The 22,288-nt window shown below is 50.1% G+C and overlaps 1 protein-coding gene and 1 long non-coding RNA gene across 2 annotated transcripts; both read right to left on the minus strand.

The window, feature by feature from the left end:
- Positions 1-2,399: 2,399 nt before the first annotated feature.
- On the minus strand, positions 2,400-7,725 carry CBX8 (chromobox 8). The gene is made up of 5 exons (XM_035104186.2): positions 7,355-7,725; positions 6,688-6,731; positions 6,396-6,461; positions 6,196-6,262; positions 2,400-5,961 (listed from the first exon to the last, which is right to left on the minus strand). Exons 1-5 carry the CDS (start codon positions 7,421-7,423, stop codon positions 5,113-5,115), a joined length of 1,095 nt encoding a protein of 364 aa, XP_034960077.1. The 5' UTR covers positions 7,424-7,725; the 3' UTR covers positions 2,400-5,112.
- A 3,892-nt stretch (positions 7,726-11,617) lies between these two features.
- LOC132591632 (uncharacterized) lies at positions 11,618-21,980 on the minus strand. Its single transcript, XR_009557068.1, has 4 exons — positions 21,636-21,980; positions 20,607-20,891; positions 20,229-20,370; positions 11,618-11,817 (listed from the first exon to the last, which is right to left on the minus strand). It is a non-coding gene; the product is annotated as an uncharacterized LOC132591632 (long non-coding RNA).
- Between the last annotated feature and the right edge of the window lie 308 nt (positions 21,981-22,288).

The following is a 22,288-nucleotide window of genomic DNA, read 5'->3' on the forward strand; positions in this document are numbered from 1 at the left end:
GTGCCGGCTGCCTGGGAGCCCACAAAATTCCCCATGAAGAGGCCGGGCACCCACACATTTCGGCGCCAGGGCCATGCACGCTGCATGACACCCACAACACTGGGCACCCACGGTCGCGGGGCCAAGCTGGCTCTTCTGTTACAGAACCAGCGTTTCTGGGCTTGCTAATTGCTGGCTTCGCGCACAGCCGAAGGCAAACAAGCCGCAGCAAACAATAATTAAGCGAGCACCGCGTCTACGGGAAAGGAGACGCTCCCGACCAAAACTTGGCTCTTCTGATAGACAGAACTGTTCGCTGTCCTTTCTCAGCGTGAGAGGTTCAGGGGGCAAGATGGCCAGAGATGGCTGGGATGCAAGGCTAGGTGGGAGAGAACAGGACGAGAGTGGAAACCCTAGCCAGAGGCTCCTCCAAGAAAATCCTATAATTAAATCATCTAGTCGCTCTCGAGTTGCCCCTCTCTGTCCTTCCACCAACCCCCGTTTTTTTGTTGTTTTCCCCGAAGGTAAGGCGACTTCCGGGGGGACGGGACTCTTATAATTCAGAAGTTTCTTAATGAAATGCAAGCCGCGGTTCGTTTTGTGGCTACTGGCTCATCGCTCGCTTGAGAGAGGCTTTTATCTCGCTTAATATGCGGTAGTTGTTGCTGCTACTCATACCGACGACCCGCAGCAACATGAGCTTACTCCTGAGTAAACGACTTCACGGACCCCCAAGACAAAGGGGGCCAAGAGTTAGGGTGGCCGTGGCTGTTCTCAGAGGCGGCCAGCGCGAGTTGTACTCGTATTATTTTTTTAGCAGGAAAGAGCACGGGGTGCCGGACGGCCTTTATCATTCCCAAAGCCAGAGTGCTCCCTGGAGGATCCCACTTGGACCCGGGAAGCTCAGATTCAAATCCCCACTCAACGAAGAAACTCAGCCTATCCTACCTCTCAGGGTTGTTGTGCAAAAATGTACGGAAAGGAGGATGGGATGAAAAGTTAACTTTTTCAGATTAGGCGTCGGCTATTTTCCTTCAGGGAGGGTTGTCCTTTCACTCCCCCCACCCCTCTCCATCCTCCCCCCACCCCGCCCAAGTGACCACAGAAGGTTATTCTAAGACATCTATTCTAAGGCATCAAGTGACAGCCGCCCTTGGGTGCTCCGCAGTCTGGCCAGATTAGCAGAAGAACTCCTGCGCATTTCGCTCTGTCTGGTTATGGGAGAAGATAGCTAGGACTTGGGGGGACCCGCAGAGGACGCTCGGCATGAAAACGACTTCTGCTTTCCCAGAGCTGCCAGAAATGCGATAGTATTCTCCTAGCAATGTCAAGGCTAGCGGAGAGTGGGGAGGCTATGGAGGCAGTTCCGGAGAGCCCAAGAGGACGCTTCCCCACTGCTGTTATCTCCCTAGATAACCTGAATCCTGAACGAAGCGCAGCAGTGCGAGTTCAAGGCGCCCATCCTGCCAGGCCGAGGGCCGCCCGGCCCTGTTCTGCTCGAGCTTGCCGTCCTTGGCTTGCTGCTTTTCTTGCTCTTTGTCCGTACTTTACCTGCGCTCTCCAGAACAGAGACTGGCGATGCAGAGACTGCTCCTCTAAAGGTTAAAATAGGGCTTTCCTTCCCATTTTCTTCGCATTTGCTCAGTTTGAGTATTGCTTGGTGTGTGATCCCATTGATGACTTGGCTAAGAGGAAAACTTGCCTCGTGTGACAGCATTTCCTACCATTGAAGTCAACGGGAACTGGAATGAACCCCGCTATTCTGTTGGATGCAATAACGTGCGCGCGCACACACACACACGCACCTGGCCCCGCTCCACTTAAGAAACCCAGGAGAACCGCTTAGGAACCTGGGAGGGGGGAAAGTCCGAGATGGACCCCTGCCTTTCAGTGTTCACCAATGCAGCTTCCACTGCTTGATGAGTATCAGCTGAGGAACAAATAAAAATAATAGGGTTCTACTCTCATTTTTAACCTCCGGTAAAATCATCTCTCTTTTGGAATGAGTGGCAGGGAGGTCTTAGACTGGAAATAATGTGGCAACAGGATGGGGGTTAAAAAAACAGGCCAGTATAAGCAGAGAGGCCAAAGCAAACCACTGGGAGAAATCCCTAGCCCAGTTCTGTTCCTAGTCTGGTAATAAATTTTATCATCTGGCTGGGCTATAGTTCAGTCTACCTACGGAGATCTAGGTCTCTTGCAGGGCTTAAATGTCTTCCTAAGCTGCCCCACCCCCCTTGAGAGATGTGTTCCAACAAAGATAGTCACAGGCAGCATCTTTTCCCCTTGATTGAAACATCTCACTCAGGAAATGGTACCCAGCACAGCCCCCTCTGGTTACTGCAGCAGAAGCACTGCTGAGTCAGCAAAAGTGGCCCAGTCGCCTCCCAGCCCTCCCCCACCTCCCCAACAACCCAGTCAGAAGCCTTTCCAGCAGGGAAACACACTGCCAGCAGCCCTCTGTATTGCAAATGGGGGGGGGGAGGTTTGCATCTCCCTTGCACTCCACAGAGCAACAAACAAAACAAAGGCAAGTCTCTATTTACAAAGTCGTATATATATTTCAGTTCACATAAAAAGCAGGTACTGTATTAGACATTCAACACTGGCCGAAGACACCTACTTAAGCTTCACTTCTGAGACTTGTTAGGCCAGATCCATGATTATAGGTTTTGTAATTTCTTTTCCTTTTTTTTTACAAAGAGAATTAAATAACTCACACGCACATACATTCAATATATGTAACTATGTACATACACATATACACCCACATGTATGTTTAGCTTTTATATACCCATGGGCGTGCATCGAGAGACACACATCCGTCAGTGGCACAGAGCCACCTTTGACACCTGAGGAGGTAGGGACCGCATTTGTGATCTATTTTCAACCAAAGAGGCATTCCTCCTGGCCACTACCCTTTCCCCAACCCCAACCCCTCCAGCCTCTGTAGCAGGACTATGGAAACCTTTGTCAACATACAAAAAGCTGACATACATATTCCCCACCCACCCCATGTAGGAGAACTGAACGTATCTGCAGTTTGTTTCATGAATTTTTTTTAACTGCCTGGAGTTTGCAACATTGGCTTTATTTTAGAAAGGAGGGAACAGAAAACAAGAACCTGAACTTACTTCCCTAAGTACAGCCCCAATGAAAACCCCCACATTTGTTTCGTTGGAAGAAACCTCCAAAATAATGAACAGAAGCAAGAAGGTGGGTGAAGAAGCAAGACGTTTCTAGTTTATCCCAGGGAAGGAAACAGCCCTCCTTGTGCTTCCTTCTTACACCCAAGCTTCGTCCTCCCCATGTCTCATTATGCCACATGTGCTTTCATCCCCAGCGCAGTCCCCAAATTAGAGCATGTTTTAAAAGGTTCTAGCAAGTAGGCCATTCAGAGAAAAGACAGAGAAGGCTACTCACCCCCCTGCCAGGCCCTTGGAGACTGCTAGACAGATTTGTGCTTTTTGAACCAAGAAGAGATGCTTAAATCAATATCTATTGGGACACCAAAACACCTGCTAAACACAAAAAACGAGAGCAAAGCCAGCCTCCCATTCTGCACACACACCCTCTTAATGTGTGTGGGGGGGTGGGGGGTCTAACACAGGGTTAGGAAACAAATTTGCATTCCCGTAAAAAAAATAAATACTGGAGGGAGCTGAATATACCAAGGCATTTTACAAATCTTCAAATGCCAAGAGTGCTTTATGCAAGGGAGCAGGAAAAAGGGGTCTATGTTCAGCATAAAACTGGCAGGTGAAAAGAACTACTTGACTGTTGACCACAGAAAGAAGAAGAATCTCATGTGGGACTGGGGGGGGGGCGGGGCGGGGGGACAGGATATACTTCTTCCCAGAAGGTACAAGAGAAAGAAAGCCACATATAAACAGGCATCTTGCTTTGTGACTGATCTTGTGCCCCTAATTAAGTGTCTTTTAAAGAGGAGCTGCTTTCTCAGCATCTATAATGGAGGCTTAACATTTCTAAGGAAGATAAAGATCTTCCCTAACACACCTTTTTAAAGACCCATCCAACAACCAGGGAAGAACTGTGGGGATGGGAGAGAGAGAGAGAGAGAGAGAGAGAGAGAGAGAGAGAGGGAGGGAGGGAGGGAGGGAGAGAAGGTTTACTTTCAATGTAACAGCAGAATCGCCTAAAATATGAACAGTGAGATACTTTCCTCCCCAACTTTTCTGGCATGTAAGGAATGTAAACAGATTTTCCTCTTTTTTTGGAGTGACTAGGGAAGGACGAAAGAAAGAAAAACCAGAACAAGTTAAGCTAAACTATGAGCTCAGTTACTTCTCCCCCCCCCCTTTCTCCCCTCAAGTCATTTTAAAGTGCATGACAGCAGCTACACTTTTTCCGAATCTTGAAACATACAAAGCCCCTTTTCCCTTGCAAGAAAAGGTCATTCAAGTTAATACTTCTTTGCTAAAACATCTTTCGGTTTTTTGTTTTGTTTTTTAATTGACACATTTTATAGCAACAACTTAAAAAAAACTGGAGCAAAACATATGAACGACAATACTGTAAAGTCAAGTGCTCACTTCAGCTGCCCAGCGAGAACAGTTGTGTATACAGCACACTTGATTGTACAAAGCAACACCTTATAATATAACAATCAAGAAACTGGAGACCTTTTTTCGTCCCCCCAGGTGAATATAATATCCCCTATTTGCCCTCATCTTCTTTGGGGGGAGGGACAGGGTAAAAAAGGAAAACAAACAAACCAGAAAAAATGAAATCAATATGTTATAATTAGCTAATAAGGTCATTCACTATCTACACCTGCTCTTGCAACTGAAGTAAGACATACATCAGTTCTGTTTTTTTACTGTCCTTCTCCAAGAGCCTTAAATAAAAAACCAACAACTTAGAGTTGAAATATATATGTATATAGATATATATATGTATTTTTCTTTAAATAACATATTTACATCTAATAGAAAATATAACTCTAGAGATAATTTTTCCAACCAAAATTGAAATTGGTGGTGAGGGACTAAATGAATGAGTTAAGGACAGGTGTTCCCCCTCCCCCGATCCTGTCCAATAAACCAAAAATCTAGAACCAGACAACAACCTCTACCCCAAACCCTTTAGATGCCTCCTCTTCTTAAAGGGGATTCATCGCTTTTCCTTGAAGAACCCTTGGTCTGTGTTGCTCTCCTTAATGGTAACTGTCAAGAAATTAGAGGTCACATCAGTCACGACCACTTTCTCCAAGTTGTTGAGAGATGGGCTCCAAGCTTCCTCTTCTGGGTCACCAAGGATCCTGGAGACAGGGATGCGGGCAATGAGAGAAGGCCTGCCAGCCTGGGTCCCTATACCATCTCGGTATAAGCCGCCTTGGCTCGCAGAGCTGTGCAAGATCTTAGGGGCGCCCAAGTCCAAACTACTTTGCCCTTTCGGATCCAGGAAATCTGCCCTGTGCTTTGTTAGCCTGGGGGGATAGGCCTCAGGTGCACAAAGCTTAACACCAGCTTCTGCTCTGGGGCTGGAGACAGCACTGGGTAACTCAGGCTCCCGTCTCCGAGCTAACTGGATCACACTGTGTCCGGAACTGAATTTGGCTGCGCCCGGGTTAGCTGCTTCTTCCAGTTTCCTGGCCTTTAGGTAATCGACCACTGCCTTGTCCCCTGGTTCCACTGATTTCCGCTTGCAGGCAACGTCAGCTGTTTCAGGCAGGTCTTTGTAGAGCTCTTTCCTGGGCTTGGGGCCTCGCTTTTTAAAGGCTGCTTCAGACCGGTCTTCCTCTGCCACAATCCTGTTTTCCTGGATGGTCTCTGCTCGGGAGGTGTTGGTGGTAGCAGTGGCAGAGGTGCTTTGAGGGGGCAATGGGATTTGCCTCAGTCCTTCCCTAGCACGGGAAGTAGAGCCCATCTCCTGGGGGGGCCTTCCTGGGTATGGCACCCGGATTCCCCTAGCAGAGTCGCTACGGAATTCATAGGTCTTAGCTTTGGCTTTTGCCTGGGCCTGCAAACAGAACAGAACAGATGAAAAAAAGGAACTGGATTGATCTAATACTTTGCCACAGCAGCTTCATAAATTTAGCTTATAAGGAAATCATAGTGTTTGTTTCTCTCTCTCATGCGCACATACAGATATAATGAAATCATCCCTCATTCACAATGTTGCCTTTTGAAAGTGATTTCTGTTACATGTAACCATGTGCCAGAAAGCAGCTCTCTCTTTATCCTGTACTCTTACCTTTAGCAAAAATGTTTTGGGTTTGGGGCCTCGTTTCTTAGGACCATAAAGTTCCATTTCTCTTTCCCTAAATGAGGTTTTTTTTAAAGAAAAAGGGGAAAAAACATTAAAAAACCCAGAAGATCATAGCATCAGATTAGCACTGCTCCAAAACACAGTGATATGGGTAAAAAGTAATTTCCCCTGCCTAAAAAGCATACCTTTCCTCAAAAGCTGCAAGCAGACGCGCATCTAGAATATTTTCCTCAGGTTCCCAGGTGCTATATCTAGCCAAAGGAGAAGGAAAACAAAATGAGGTGGTGTGAGGGGTTGTTTCTTTAATGTGTTCTTGTTTTCCAGAACAGAATGACTGCATGGTAACTTAAAAGATCGTCCAGTCCATCCCTCTTTTCCATTAAAACACTAAATTCAATTTTACTGCAAAATAAAACAAGGCCAACACCATCCTAAATACACATTCCGCTTCAAGGACTGCCTTTGACAGTTACTTACTTCTGAGACCAGCCCTTCCATTTGACAAGATATTCCATACGACCCTGCAGATGTCAAGAGGACAAGACAAATTAGCATGCATTTCAGAAAAAGGAGGGGGAAGTCTAGAAGAATCCAATACAACGCTCAAAACCATGCTTGTAATAAAAACCAAAGGTGCACTCAAAATCATGTGTCAGGGGTGTGTGCGGGTGTGCAGTGTGTGTGTGTTGCTAGTGGCCAAAAGCGTGCTACAAAAATGCACATACAAGCGGCAAGGGCGGAAAGGGAGAGAGAGAGAGAGAAATCCATACATGAAAAAGGGGGCGTGCTGCAAAAAACGTGATCAAACATGCATGCAGCGAATGCGTGCAGCGAAAGATCCGTGCAGCAGCCCGAACGGTGCATGCATGCAAAGGAAGGAGGCGCAGGAGCCGCTTTCGATGGCGATGGTGCTGGCACCGTGCGCAACGCGAGCAGCAGCTCGCGGGGATCGGCAGAGGCAGAGCTCCGGAGTGCTAGTGCTGCTGCTGCTGCAGCAGCAGCAGCAGGAGAAGGCAGGGGGGAGCAGCCGGGCCAGCGCCGCTCGCCTGCCCGCCTGCCTGCGGCCTCGCGCGGGGCCTGTGGGCCCGGGGGCGGCGCGCACAAAGCCCCGACAGGCGCTTCCCGTGCGGGCGAGGGCACCTACTTTGCGGATGCGTCTCTTGAGCAAGGCCTCGGCCGCAAACACCCTCTCGCCGACGGCGGAGAGCTCCATGTTTACTCGGCCGCGGGCAGCAGGAAAGCGGCGGCGGCGGCAGCAGCGGCGGCCAGCCCAGCCCAGACCATAATACTCCGCTCGCTGACGTCAGCCTTCGCCCTCCCTCGCCTGCCTCCGCACTTGTTGCTGGCGGAGCCTGGCTGCCTGGCTGCGTGCGCGCTCGCTCCCTCGGAGCAACCGCGGCTGGGGAGGGAGAGGGGAGGAGAGAGGGAGGCCGCCGCCGCTGCCGCTGCCGGAGCTCCGCTCGGCCTGGGCCCGGTTCTTCCCCCGGCCGCGCGGCGCCCGCCTCCCTGCGACGTGAGCCGCGTTTCAATCGCAAGGGGGCGGCGCCCAAGGAGCAGGGAGGCAGGAGGGGGGCGGGCAGGCTGCGTCCCAATGAGGAGGAGGAGGAGAGCAGGGAGGGGGCTCTCCGGAGGGGGGAGGGAAGGAGGGAGGAGGGGGTCCTCAGCTGTCTGGTTCTAGAGACGGGGGGGAGGGGTGCACATCTAGGCAGCCCTCCCCAGCCACCCATCCCTTCCCCCTTTCTCAGAGAGACGTTACAGCCTGGACTCTCTGCAGCTCGCCAAGGCACTCGGGCCCACAGCTCGATCTTCTCCCTATTCACCGTTTGGTAGCGGGGTGGGGGTGGTAGGGGGCAAGGATGCGGGATGGGGTGGGTGAGAAGGAGGGTGGTATAAATTCAGTGGCATTTCTAGAAGCCAATGATACTGTAGCGCTTTTATTGTGTGTGTTTGAAACGACTAATTTACAAAATAAACGACGACGACGCCTTCCTAAGCCTTGCAGAGAACCGAAGATCAGGGGTGTTGGTAGAATAATAAAGGGGGTTGTCCACGCCGGGTGAATGGGGATGCCAAGTTTCCTTGGTTTGGGTCGTGGACAGGTTTGGGGAATCGATGGCGTTCTCGATCCTCTAGGCAAGGATGGTTTGGTGGCGAGTGTGGCGTGCATTGCAAAAATAAATGAAATAATTTAGCCTATTCTCTCTCTCTCTCTCTCTCTCTCTCTCTCTCTCACACACACACACACACACACACACACACACACACACACACACGACCGCCTCTCCTTCCTCCCACCGTTTAAAGTGCCTTTTAATAGCGGGAGGAGGAGGCGGGAGCAGAATGGGTTAGGTATCACCACCGAAGCCGCCAGCCAGCGCGCTGCCTTCCTGCACCCAGCTCAAGCAGACGCTGCATTTCCTGAAAAGCAGCAGCGGCAGCAGCAGCGACGTGTGTGCAGAGAAAGGGATTTGGAAAAGAAAAGGTGGGGGGATAGTACTCAAATGCACACAATGGGCTGAAAAAGTCGACTCAGCAAGCGAGCCCATCTCTTTTTCGGTGGCACCGGAGGAAGAGGTGGCCTGGGACTGGACCTCCTTCCTTCCCAAGGGCCAGACACACAGAGCCGGGTCGCTTTCCAAGGCAGCCCTCGGCTCGGTCGCCAAGGAAAAGCCTCGCTCTGCTCCCTCGTCCACCTCTGCCGAAACCAGGGGGGCTCCTGCGCTTTTCCACGAGCAAAGCGTTCGCCTTCCTCTGGAGTTCTGCTGCGTAGAAAAGTTAAAACGCAGCAGCCGTTCCGTTTTATGGCAACGTATTGAGCAAAACTCGGTTGAACTTTGACTTAGGCATATTTGCAGCATGACACATGCAGACAGATACGGGGACGGGGGTTGTGCACGTGTGTGAGAGGGATGCGGAAATATGCGATAGAAAAACCATAAACGCGCGATTTGCGCGGTGGAAAAAGAGTCTCTGTTACTTATTACCGATCTTTATTGACCTTTCCGTCCTAGGTGGGGAGGGATCTGAGCGGTAATAAAGCTAAACAGGAGATCCTAACTTTGCCTCCTTACTTGGCGGTAAATTCCACGGACATCCATGACTCCCCACTTCAGAGTTAAGCACGTGTGGGATCGGAGCGAAAGAAACCTACGAAGCTGCGATCCTAAGTACACTTATTTGACATCAGTTTGGCTTTACCAACAAAACGTTTCCTGTGAACTCCGGGAATGACGGGACAGGGAGGGAGGGAGACTTTGGCTGGATGGCTTTTGAAGACCCACGCCCCATCCAGAAGTCAGTTATGCCGGATAATTTTGACGTGATCCCCAAATCAGGCTTCAAGATAAACTATTTCTGTCCAACTGCTTGAAGTCTGGAGCAAAAAAAAACCTCGCTCCACAGGGACAGACAGATACTTTCTATTCAGTAGGCTATGCAGATTTTCTGTTTCAGACGATTCGCTGTGCTTGTGCTGATAGGGTATAACAAAGGACCAAAAGTCAATATAAATGTATCAGAGTTCAGATCAATAGAGTTGGGAGTTTAAGAAAGATACCCAAATAGCTTACCACGGTATAGCTGCTTCCCCAAGGATGGATGGATTAGACGGAGGGGTTAATATAAACCTATTAGTCATATTATATATTGTATTATGGGTTAATAAAGCCTATAACACCGGCGCGGGGAGAGGATTACACGAGGTTATTTACAAATTACGTAAAATAAAAATAAAATAAAATAAATCACCTCATCGGACAATAGCAGCCAAAACTGTTCTCCTTTTTAAAGAAGCCAGCCGTGGACTACAAAGTCTTTCTTCGCAGCAAGAACGAGTGGTGCCAGCAATACAGCTGTTTTTGCTTAAGTTTAAATACTTTCCAACAGTTTGGGTAGTGAAAATAAAGCCGACCTCAAGAGCCTATAATACGAGGCTCCGGTTTCCTCGCGCCAAGTACCTCTGGGCTTAGCTTTTCGCAAGTTTGCTCGAGCAGGGGGGAGAGAGAGAGAGAGAGAGAGAGAGAGAGAGAGAGAGAGAGAGAGAGAGAGAGAGAGAGAGAGAGAGAGAGAGAGAGAGAGAGAGAGAGAGAGAGAAGAAGAAGAAGAAGAAGAAGAAGAAGAAGAAGAAGAAGAAGAAGAAGAAGAAGAAGAAGAAGAAGAAGAGGAAGAATTAATAAATTAAAATAAAATAATAAAACGTAAGGGCGGCTGTGGGAAAGGAGATGATGAGGCGTTTGTCGCATCCCACAAGGGTGTCAAGTGGCTGGGGGTTTGTAAACAAAGTGGCCGTGTGTGTGGAGCGATCAAGGCGTTTCTCTCCCCTCTTCCCCTCGTCCTTTTACCTCCCCTCCCCGCATGGTCGGACTCCTCTTGCCTAACCATCCTGTAAGTTTTTCCCCTTAAGCCGCCTCCCCCGCCCTCCATCCCCTTTAAATCACTAATGGCTCTTTAAGACTGCAGCTATTTGCTTTAAGATACTATTTCTCTGCATTTCATCCCTCAGTGACTTTACTGCCTCTTTACTCCAGTTAACTGTGTTTACTTTTCAGACGATTTGAAGGGACTCAAGAAGAAGTTCAGGCGCTGCGCGGAGGGGGGAGGGAGATAGGCTGGGAGTCATCCCCCGCCGGGTTTCAGAAACCGGGGAGGAAGGAACCACCTTTCCTTCTCTGTTCCGACGTGATCTGAACAAAAAGGATGGACTCGACCCGAAGAGTGGTATGATTCAAAACTTAAGTTGCATTATGGTGCTATTTGCCACGACCAGGGGCGGAGGGGATGTTTATAATAATAAATGTTTTTTTAAAAAAAGTAAAGAGTTTTGTGCAGCTCCTAGCACAGTGCTTGAGCAAAATCAGATAGCAATTGTAAGATCTATTAGTTAGGTACGCTCGTGATATCAGTCGAGCAAGGGTGTGCGGTGCTTTCCAATTCCATTCTAGCTGAAACCAAACATTTATCTGCACGATCTTACGTATTGGCCTTTATGGCTTCAGCAGTCACTGATCGATCAATCCATCTCTGCATCGGAGGGATTCCTCTGAATGGTAAACTTAAATAGCAAAGGCAGGGAGACGCAGCAATATTCAACATGTTTCTGAACAATCTGGGGACAGGGTTTTTAGGGCAGGTTTCTTTCCAAAACGAAACAGCGTTGGCGTTGGGATCAGAATGATACTACATAACTTGAATTTAGCAATATAAAGTTTAGAGGAAGGGTGACCGTGACGTTTGCCTCGCATAACAATCTTCTCACTCGCTGTTTTCTTATTGCCACTGGGATAAACAATATAGTAACATGCATGCCACCTAACACCCCCCCCCCGTGTCTATTCCACGCACCCCGTTGGGTCTTCACCGTCTGTCCCTCGCACCTCTACCCGCTACCCCCCCGCCCCGCCCCCCAAAAAGAAGCACAGTAAGAGGCTAAACAGCTAGTAGCCTCCGGTGCGAAATGCCTGTTCCGTTTCTAATCGCCTTGCTGGGACATCTCAGCTTCCCTAATGTCCGCGCGCCTCCGCTTGGAGAAATAAGGTAAAGGCTTTCTCTTCCACCTTGGCTCCCTCCATCTGGCTGCAATTTTGACTGTCTTGGAGCGAGTGCGTGCGCCTGTGTGAAAGTGGAAATAAAACGGTCTAGCATTGCGATTTTATGAAGAAAAAATGCCAGCAGTTCCATTTAGGATCGTTAGCAGCGTGATAAATTAGTTCCCCCTCCTCCCCGGCTCGCCTTCGCCTACACACACACACACACACACAGAGAGAGAGAGAGAGAGAGAGAGAGAGCGCCTCTGCTCCCCCCTCCCGGGTTCTCTCTTTGTGTGCGCGTGTTTATTTAATGGAACAGGGGCTGCCAAACACCTGTTTCCTCCCCTCCCCGCGCCACGACGCGTGGCTTTTGTCTCAGAGGGCTCGGAGCTGAAATCGGGGACCAGGAGGAGACTGCAGCGTTGGGCGGGGTGTGCGGGAGAGCAGCTAAGGCGGTGTCTTCCCCATTAGAGCTGTATTTGCAGTGCGGTATGGAGGGGGGCGGGTGGAGGAGGAGGACCGGGAAGAGCCCGGGGATGCCTCGGCCAAAGGGCTGGAAATAAGAGGAGGAGGGGCCTGTATTCTGCGTTCCAAATGGGGATCTCCCCAAGGCTGGCTGGCTAGCTGCCTGCCTGCCTGTCGATCCCTCACCCCCACCCCCACCTCCGCTTCCCAAAAATCTCATTCGGCAGCTTGGGGTTATAGATCACCATTTTCATACCGAGGCTGTATCGGACGGAAACAGCCTGGAGGCGGACGGCAGAGAGGAACGAACCAATACAGTACTGCGCATTCTGATATAGATATACTATATAGACGATGCAGTAACGAACGCGCAGCGTGCAAACAGCGTACCCCCCCCACAAGCAGTGACAAGCCTGTGGTGCTGGATCCTGGCGCGCCTGCGCGGCGATTGGAGGGAATTGCCGAGTCAGGTGGCGTCTGGCGCGTGTTCGCGTGGCCCGGTAGAACCAGCGGGGGGCGTCGTGGAGGCGCTAAGCGAGCCGAATAGATTGCGCGACGGCTGCGCCCGAGATTGCGACACTGCGCCCGAGACTTACTGGTCGGTGCGAGTAGAGAAGAAGCGGTTCCAGTGTCGCTGGGCAAAATGCGCGCAACACTCACACAACAGGGACGACACACGGGGTCGGGATTTTTGTGTTGGTGATGGGTTTTTCCGAAATCAACCCCAGAGGACGGGTGTAACTGCAGAGTTTACGCACAGCAAGCAGGGGGACAAAATTAAAAATAATAATAAAGAAGTAATTATTGTTGAGCTTTAAGTTCGTGGCCACGAAATCAATACAATGTTTGAGCCGGGGTGGACCTGAATGCAGGCTCCAGGAAGACGATTGAGTCAATCTCTCTCTCTTTTATTCTTTTGCAAATTGGTAAAGGATCACAGCTCAATAAAAGAGTATCTGCTTTTCATTCGGAAGGTGCCAAGTACAGTCATCTCTGGGTCATAGCTGCTAAGTTTTCCCTTTTCTCGCGAGGAAGCCTATTCAGCATAATGGAAAATCCCTTTAAAAAGGGATAACTTGGGAGCTATGCTCTGGGTAGGGCTGGGAACGACTCCTTGCCTGAAATCCTGGAGAACCGCTGGCTGCTAGCCCGTGTAAGCAATACTGAGGTAGAGGGTCAGTGAACTGACTAGACTGAAGGCAGCTCCTGGTGTTCCTCGAGTGGACAGAAGCACCTTCCTTTTTTCTACATCACTTGGCTGACCCAGCCCCGCCCAGCCCCGCCCCTTTGCGCATTTCCCCTGTATTTGAAACCCATTCCCCCGTTGTGTTCATAGAGGCCATCCAATACCTTCGAAGAAGCACGGTGGTGAGTGAGCGGGTGTTGAAACGAAGGTGTGCAGAGAGTGAGGCGTGTCTTTCTCCGCCTGTGCCTCTGTGAATGAATCTGAAGTGTGCAGGTGTCAAAAGTACTCCTTATTAAATAAGCGGGCGAGCAGAGCATGTGTGTGCAGAGGCATGCCTTTGTTGCGCTTTGTGGTGTATGTGCATTTGTGTGTGGGCGCAGGGCACGTGCCACGGTTCTGCAGCGCTCATTCATAGGAACACCAGGACAATCTCACTCATTCCAAATAAAGGGTCTTCCAGGTACCGGTAAGTAAGTGCAGCCCAATCTTCAACGTGCCATCTGGAAAGTAAGACTCAGCGGGTGCAATGAACATTGACTTCGAGGAATTGTGTAAAGCTAGGATCTCACCTTTCGCTTGATGCTCAGGAGTGCACCTTGCAAGAGTCTATGGGTGCCTCCGTGTGTTTAGACAGCTGTGTCCCTTTTGCGTTTTGCTTTTTTTCTCTGGACTCTTGATGTGCATCTGTGCAGCGCGAATGGATGTGGGTGAGACGCGAGAGGAATCCTTGCAACATAAAAGCGCTGACGGATGTCAATTTTATCCCGATTTGTACCTCCAAACTGTTCTGTCCCATCATGAGCCCTAAGGGCTGCTGGAGTCCCCTCTCACAACATGCTAAGGGATCGAGGGATGTTGTGAATGTTCTTGATGTGAGGGTGGGGTCAGGGGTAGCAGTTAGGACGGACGTGAAATCACCAGGAGGTGAACAGAACTGAATCGAGGCAAGGCAAGGAGTCTTGTTTGTAGGAGATGATGTCAGGTTAGTAGTAAGTGTAGAGCAAGACTATCATAGAACTGTAGAGTTGACAGGGACCCTAAGGATCATCTAGTTCAACCCCCTGCAATGCAGAAATATGCAGCTGCCCCCTATGGAATCGAACCTGCAACCTCGGCACTATCAGCACCACGGTCTAACCAAATGAGCTGTCCACTAGTCAGGGTGGTTCGCGCCAGAAGTTGTTGAGCTACAACTCTCATCATCCCTCACACCATTAACTATTTTGCTTGAGGCTGTTGGTGGCTGTTAGTCCGACACCGTCTGAGGGCACCGCGTTGGTTACCACTGGCGTAGAGGGATGGGGTCGCGAGTGAATGCTTTGGTGTGTGGTTTATGGGGGCAAAGGGCGCGACTAACCCAATAAATACGGCGCGCGTCTCTCCTCCTGTCAGCCGTTCTGTCTCTGCGAGTGAGGCAGAGGGGAGGGGGAGGGGGCTGTTTTGCAAGTGACAGGGAGGCGACACGTGGACAAGGCAGCCGCAGCTTCCTGCCTGGGGCAAAGGTGCCCCCTGCCCCGCACCCGTGTCCCTTCACCCTGCGTCACCCCTCTGGGAGAATGGGAGAGGAGCCAAACACAAAATGCTACGCAGAGATGCCTTTGCAAGGGCTTGGGTCTGGAGAAAACCATCGCCCTGGCCAGTTACAGGCAGCTCCCCGAGCCACCCTCCTCTGATGAGGATGATCATTATCATGATCTTCATAATTAGTGTCTCTATAGCCGGTGGAACTCGCTGCAACGGGATGTAGCGGTGGCCACCAACTCGGGCGGCTTTAACGAGGATGCTATGCAGGGTAAGGCTATCAATAGCTACCAGGCACGATAGCTAAGTTCTGACTCCACTGCTGGTGGCAATAAGTCAACAACAACGGGGGAGAGCTATTGTCCTGGATAGCTCAGTTGGCTAGTGTGGTGTGTGGTGCTGATGACACCCAAACGCCCAGGTTTTTTTTAGGGTGGGTAGGAAGGAAGCTAGTCTGAGCACAGTGTACCAAACCGAGAGGGCAACAGAAGTCTGGATAGCAGCGCCCTTAGCTGGGATCGGGGGATGTAGAGAGGGGTCAGCAAATTTATCCATGCTGAAGAACTGAGAAATCCCCAGCAAACGTTCCCTGGCCTGCCCTTGGGATTCTTAATCCCAGTCCGAATATTAGTTTTTCTTCAGTTAGTGGAGATTTTACATTTCTTAATTTTTTGCTTTTCCTTAAATCTTTGTTCCATTGGACAGATGTGCATCCCACTTGCAACTATTTTTGTTTTAAAAAAAACAGATCAGATCCTATGATATTTCTCTTTTGAAATAAATTGTGATTTTGTGGAGTAGAAAGACAATGCCCTTGCCTTTCACACTGCCTTCAGGCTTTCCCTGGAACCAGCTGGGCAATCTTAAATCCCCTTCCCCCAAGAAAAACCCTAGCTTATCAGGATTCGCCCTAAATTTCCCCATACACCCACACTGCCTTGCTTCCTAGTGAGTTCACCTCCTACCCAGCCGCCCAACCCGCTTGAGTGCCCCATTTGTTGAAAACACTTGGCCGGGAAGGCCAAAGCAGAGCCAAGGCCCACGCGTTGTGCATTTGGTCTTCAAAGAAGCAGAGGGAAGGTCACGTCCCTGAACCGAGGAACCCGAACCTCCCATGGCCGTATTTAGCATCCGCCCCCACGAAGCAGGACCTGTCCAATCCATGCCAAAGGACGCTCCTTCTTCTAACCAAGCCTCCTTTAGTAGCATCCAGCAGACGCGAAGGGAGCGGTGCGCAAGATGGACGGGTCGGGCCGGACCTTCCCGTCGCTCGCCCTGCCTTGTGGCTGCCCGGTCCTCTTTCGTGCTAGTCTGTGCTGAGAGTTCCCGCTTGAGTTGAGCAGGACTTTGCTTTTTGTTTGGCAGCGCCGGCGGCTTGAGCAGGTGGCGGCCGGGAAGAGCTGCCCTTCTTCCTCTGCAGGCCAGCGTTGCCTCGGAGCCAGGGGCCGCGGTGGCTGGGCGGCCCTCGTCCTAGGCAGGACCCAGCGGGTTTCTGCTCAATCCCATCAACGCGCTTGGCTGCCCCGGGGCTGAGAGGTGGGTGTGAGAAGAATGAAACGGAAAGGAGGGAGACCCCCGGCCGCGGGGACCTGGAAGGGGGGAATTTGGGCGAGAGGGGACGGAGGTCAACGAGGGCTGACCCTGGCTGGGCTGCGGCCAACCAGGACCCTCCCCCGCATCCTGGGGGCAAGGGGACACCCTGCACCCACGGCAGAGTCAGAGGGCAACCCTTAAAGGGGGGCAGGCATTCACCAGAGAAGTCAGAAACAGGCGGTGGGGAGAGGCGGCATCACACCCTGGGATTTACTGAAGCTCATATTTGCATGTTTGGCCAATACTTTGGCCACCTCATGAGAAGAGAAGAATCCTTGGAAAAGACCCTGATGTTGGGAAAGATTGAGGGCACTAGGAGAAGGGGACGACAGAGGACGAGATAGTTGGACAGTGTTCTCGAAGCTACGAACATGAGTTTGACCAAACTGCGGGAGGCAGTGGAAGACAGGAGTGCCTGGAGTGCTCTGGTCCATGGGGTCACGAAGAGTCGGACACGACTAAACGACTAAACAACAACAACAATATTTGCATGATCCGGTTACCCCTTATCTCAGTGTTCGCCCACCGGGTGTCCTCCTCGTCCTTCGGACTGCCACTTCCATCAGGCCACTCCTCTATCAGATATATGCGACTGTGCTAGCTGAGGCTCATGGGAATTGTAGTCCGAAACATCTGGAGGGCACCAGGTTGGTCAGAAGAAGGCTGACTTCACCAGTTAAGGATGGAGGAAGGGAGGCCCCCTTCTTCCAGTGCGCTTGTTCTGTCGAAATTCAATCTAAACCTCTTATATCAGTAGAAGCAAAGGATAGTAGTTATTCTGGAATGAATCCAGACCTGTTGCGAGTTGCCAGTCTCCCGTTTAAAGCTCTTGACTTCATGTGGAGGCTTGGGCTTCAGTATTGCACGCACGTCCATGGGAGTTAGACCTAATGGATCTTGTGGGATTTACTTCTGGATAAAGATGCCTAGGATCGGGTTACACATACTGCTTTTAGCCTCAGGGCTAAAGCGCCAATCTTATACTAACTGAACCGAGGGTAAATTCTGTAGGGTTATTGGGGAGGGGGAGGGAGACATGTGGCAGGATACTGTTTCAAATCTATAGTGCAGATGGGGCCTTTGTCACACTCCCTGGGAACTTAAATCGTTTTTCTATCCTGCTAATCAGCAGTGAGTCTTGCCATAAATGGCCTGTCCCATTAAAAACAGCGCACTCGTCAAATCTCTCCACTTCATCTGTTTCATGCAAATATCGAATAAAACTACACATCCGTGTTATAAGAGGAAAGCGATAAGGATCGTAAAGCACTCAGCACCCGGCCCGGGTTACTGATAACAGAACCAACCCACAATCGAGGGAATAAAGATGAGGGGGCGAGGGACACACACCCGCGGGAGCAAAACCCTCTATTTCCCCGGCTGACTCATAGTTGGGTGTTTAAGAAGCTGCCATTAAAAAGCACTGTGACCCAACTGACGTGAGGTGGTGGCTGTAAGTCATCACCTGAGGTCGCAGTCACTCAATATTGAATGGGCCGGTTGTGAACTCCCTTGGCTTAATCTTCTGCACATTTAGTGAACAAGGGAATCTTCACCGATTTCAATGGAATTTCCCTTCAGGCTCAGCTCAGAAAGAAGAGGCTCCTGCAGGCGGCGATATGAACAACGCAAAGTCTGCTCTGCTGCTTGACTACAAATCCCATCATCCCTGACTGAACATTGACCCTACTGCCAGGGGCTTTATGGAAGTGTATTGCTTTATATATAGAACTCCGGGGGGTGTCTTTAAACTTGTTTGTAAATCGCTTAGGTCCTTTTTTTGTTGGAAGCGACCCCTAAGTCACTGAATTCAGTGGGGATTGCTCCCGCGCAAGTAGGCCTACTGTACGATTGCAGTGTAGGCGTTCTGCATAGAGGTTTGCATTTGAATCAGTCCATTTAAGTCCAAGTGTTTTAAGGTCGGGGTGTCATAAGTGTTCAAGGAGGGGAAAATATTATTATTTTATTACAGTCGCTTCTCCGGAGAATTCAGGGCCTAGTGTCTGCATGCTTCCCTCCATTTTAACGGAACAACAACCCTGCGAGGTAAGTCAATCTGAAAGATGGTGACTAACTGCCCCAGGATCACCAGTAAGTTTAACTGCTGAAAAGGGGTTTGAATCCCGAATCTCCCCAAATTCTACAGTAGCTCTTGACCGCGCTGGATATCTACCGGTATGTACAACAACCACGTTGCCAACAACTCATCCATCCTTTTTAACATGTTGGCCAACAACTGATAAAAAAAGCTTCATTTCTAAAAGACAGACGCATCCTCACTAAATCTCACTTCTTCTCCCCCCCCCCACCCCCCAAAAATAAATAAATTGTGGGATGAGAGAAAAAGAAGCCAGTGAACATTCCTTGAAGACGTAAGCTTGCATTTCTTCTGTTTCCAGCTAGGGCTGCTGTTACAGTAGCCAGGCAAAAACCATAATATATATTTACTTCCCCCCCCCCCCACCGCCTTCTTCCAAAGCAGCTGCTGCGGTCCTTGCCGCTGTTCGGCCACGGGAACCTTCCCTTGAAGCCAGACACACAGAAACGACCATTGCCAAAGAGTGCCGGCGGCCGCAGCAGACATGGGGCAGCGCCGGACGCGCAAGGAAACTGACCGCGGCGAGCACTGAGTCTGCGCCAGCGAAGCGCTGCGCCAATAGGCGCGCAGCTCGCGGGTCATTGGCTGGCTGAGGACAGCCGACTGGGACTCGATGTGGTTGTTGCTACAGCCTTCCTTCCTTCCTTTGGAATGTGCCTGACTAGATCACGGTCTTTTATTTGGCTTTCATTTGGCTATCTGATATAATAAACGCCATTCCTGTCCTCGGAATAATATTACAGTATTAGACGTTCCCAGCGTTAGGGGCATGTTCATCACTACAGGGACATGGGAAGTGAGTTTCCTGCGCCGTACACTTGGGTCACAAAGAGCTGGGTGTCTTTGCCACTGTGTTTCAGTGTATGGTGGTGAGAGCATTCGTGGTTTTGCTCCGGATTAATTAATCTGCATTGTTTTGGGGGGATACGAATTGAATTGGAGTCTTCTGACTCCAACCTTGAGTCAATTGGGGCGCATTAAAAGGAAGCGACCATTCTGTAAAACTGTCTTGAGACTCTTGACCAGCAGGAAGGGCCATAGCTCACTGCAGAAGCTCATGCGATGTCTTGTGTAGACAAAAGCCCAAATGCATATGGCTTGGACTGTGAAATCAAGAATCCCAGTTTCTTGCTAAAAGAAACGCAGGAAAATGCTCGTGCCCATCTCTCGCCACGGGGTGGGGCAAACACCCTGAAATGGAAATTCTTGGGCATGATGGGAGTAGCCAGGATTTTTGTAAGGCTGGGGGTGGGGAGAGAACTTTGTTAGGGGGACAGGACATTTGTAGGAGGGGGGGGACCGACGTGATTGGTCAGTTAGTTAAGTATTTCCATTGTTTTACTTGCACCCCCCCTTGACTACGCCCATGTCCTTGGGGGAAGTTGAAGAGAGAATCTAGTTTACCAAGCATCACCTACCTACACAGACACACACACAGCACTGATAAATGCAAGGAGAGAAACGTCCCAATCCCAAACAGACCAGAACAAACATTACTCCCACCCCACCCCCGCTCTTCCTTTCTAGGCAGGGTACATTCCACTTTCAAAGGCAACAGATAACTACGCCGCCTCTCGCAGCTTACAATATCATATTATTGATCAGCAGAAACCGAGGCCATAGATTGTACCTGGCTGAGGAATCTAATCGAACAGCTTCCCATTCGGTCTTGTGGAGGCAAAAGGTGATGGTGGCACCGGGGGCGTGGAATCTGCTGCTCTTTGAAGGAACCGTTCTCAGTGGCAAATCACAGTTAACAAACAGCACTGGGGCTGGAGGGGAGAGAGAGATCTGGACAGCTGTTATCTCAGACCATAACTTAATGCATATAACCCTTCACCCACCAATACTATTTTAATTAATCTAAAATACGTGCATTGTGTTATGTACAAACAATACTCTGTGCCCTACATCTCCCGTTTATCATTTACCGTAGCTAGGGAAAATATTTCGGGGAGTTTTGGGGAGCGGGTGTGGTGGGGTGGGGTTGGAATCGCAGTGAACACACCTGTTCTGTTTGCGTGCCAGGATCAGAAGCCGCAAACGACTCTAGGTTCCTTTATTTAAAACCAAGTAACAACCTCAAAACAGACGCTCAGAAGAGCCCAGCTCACAAAGCCCGCCTAATCCAGGCTGTTTTAATTATCTTGCCCTGAAATTCACACGCTCCGTTTGAATTTGCTTGTGAACTCCAGTCTTCCCGAACTTCTTGAGCTGCTTTTTGTTCTCTTCACCCTCAAGAGACCCGTGGATTTCAGGTGCTTCCTCTCTCCGATAACAAGCGCTCCAGAGGCTGATATGCACAGAGAAGGGCGAGAGAGGGGGAGATTTGAGGTTAGGAGCAAATAGTTATTTCACCCTTCGCTCTGCCTACTTTCCAACTTTTTTTTTTTTAAAAAAAAAGTCTGTCATGCTGCCTAAGTTCCACGGTTTGCAGAGAGAGTGACACGTGTACAGACGCTGACAGGGCTGTGCGCTCTTACCTACGAAAGGTGATGTCACCACAAAACTGCTACAGGAAGTGTGTGTTTCATTCTTAGTCCTGTCAGCACTCTCAAGAGCACAGCTGTAGCCTATTTCCTTCTCCCCCTTTCAGAGGCTGTCTGAGATCTACCCACCCTGCTTTGGGGCTGCACCCTTCCTCAAAGCACTGCATCTGTCCCCTAGCTTTCTGTTAAGCAGGAAACCACCAACGGTCGTGCGGTTGGTTGGAGTCCCTTTCTTGCTTCGAAAGCGGAAGGCAGGGGCTCAAGACGCGGGAGGTGGGGTGGGGACACTCGGGAAGGACTTGCAAAGTAACTAGTCCGCATTAAGTAACATCTTTTTAACAGCCTAACCAAACCGCCTGGCAATCATCCGTATTCAGGATTAATTGACACAGAGTAGAAAGGGAGCAGGTTCTGCATGTCGTGTTAGGACAGCCCCAGTGACCTGTCCCTACAAAACAAAGGTGCATGGAAGTCAAACCACCTGTTCTGGCTGTCATAACCCCGCCCCCACAACCCGGTCGCTAGATCTGAATATCTGAAAGCTTTACCTGTTGGATTTCTATGTTGCATCGCTGATAATAGGCACGGGAGTCCAGACATTGGAGGAGAAATGGCAAGCCTGGCAATGGCTGCTGGTCTCACTTATCTTGCATGTTGTGTGAGGCTCCTCGGCGGCTCTTGGAAGGGTGGCACCCTTTCTCATGGGTGCCATTGGGAGGAGGGTTGGGTGTGCTCTGCAATAGCAATTCCCTCTGTGCTTTATGGATACTGTTAAATCCTTATTCTGAGAGCAGGTTCGAGAACTAAGGAAAGTCTGGAACCAATTAATTCCTGTCACTTCTCTGGGGAAGGTCAAGAGAAGATTCAGAAAATCACACCCTTCTCCACCCAAGGAAGTGGGTTATTTATCCCATGTTAAGTGGTTGCTCCACCTGTTCCAGGCTTGGCACAGACCATCGCGTTGCCTCCCACAAAATCACTTTTGCCTGCCGTTGAACCGGTCCAGGGCCTTTAAAAAAATGAGCGAGCGAGAGAGAAAGGACTAAGAGCTATTAGAATCATAGAAGGGCCATCCAGTCCAACCCCCTGCCAAGCAGGAAACACCATCAAAGCATTCCTGACATATGGCTGTCAAGCCTCTGCTTAAAGACCTCCAAAGAAGGAGACTCCACCACACTCCTTGGCAGCAAATTCCACTGTC

The sequence above is a fragment of the Zootoca vivipara genome, chromosome 2 (assembly GCF_963506605.1).
Source record: "Zootoca vivipara chromosome 2, rZooViv1.1, whole genome shotgun sequence".
NCBI lineage: Eukaryota > Metazoa > Chordata > Lepidosauria > Squamata > Lacertidae > Zootoca > Zootoca vivipara.

Bases quoted from the DNA above. Each gene is read 5' to 3' on its own strand.
- CBX8 (XM_035104186.2), bottom strand. From the start codon at position 7,423: ATGGAGCTCTCCGCCGTCGGCGAGAGGGTGTTTGCGGCCGAGGCCTTG. The intron at 6,263-6,395 runs GTATGCTTTTTA...AACCTCATTTAG, and splicing joins CTTGCAGCTTTTGAGGAAAG to GGAAAGAGAAATGGAACTTT. The intron at 5,962-6,195 runs GTAAGAGTACAG...TTCTGTTTGCAG, and splicing joins CCAAAACATTTTTGCTAAAG to GCCCAGGCAAAAGCCAAAGC.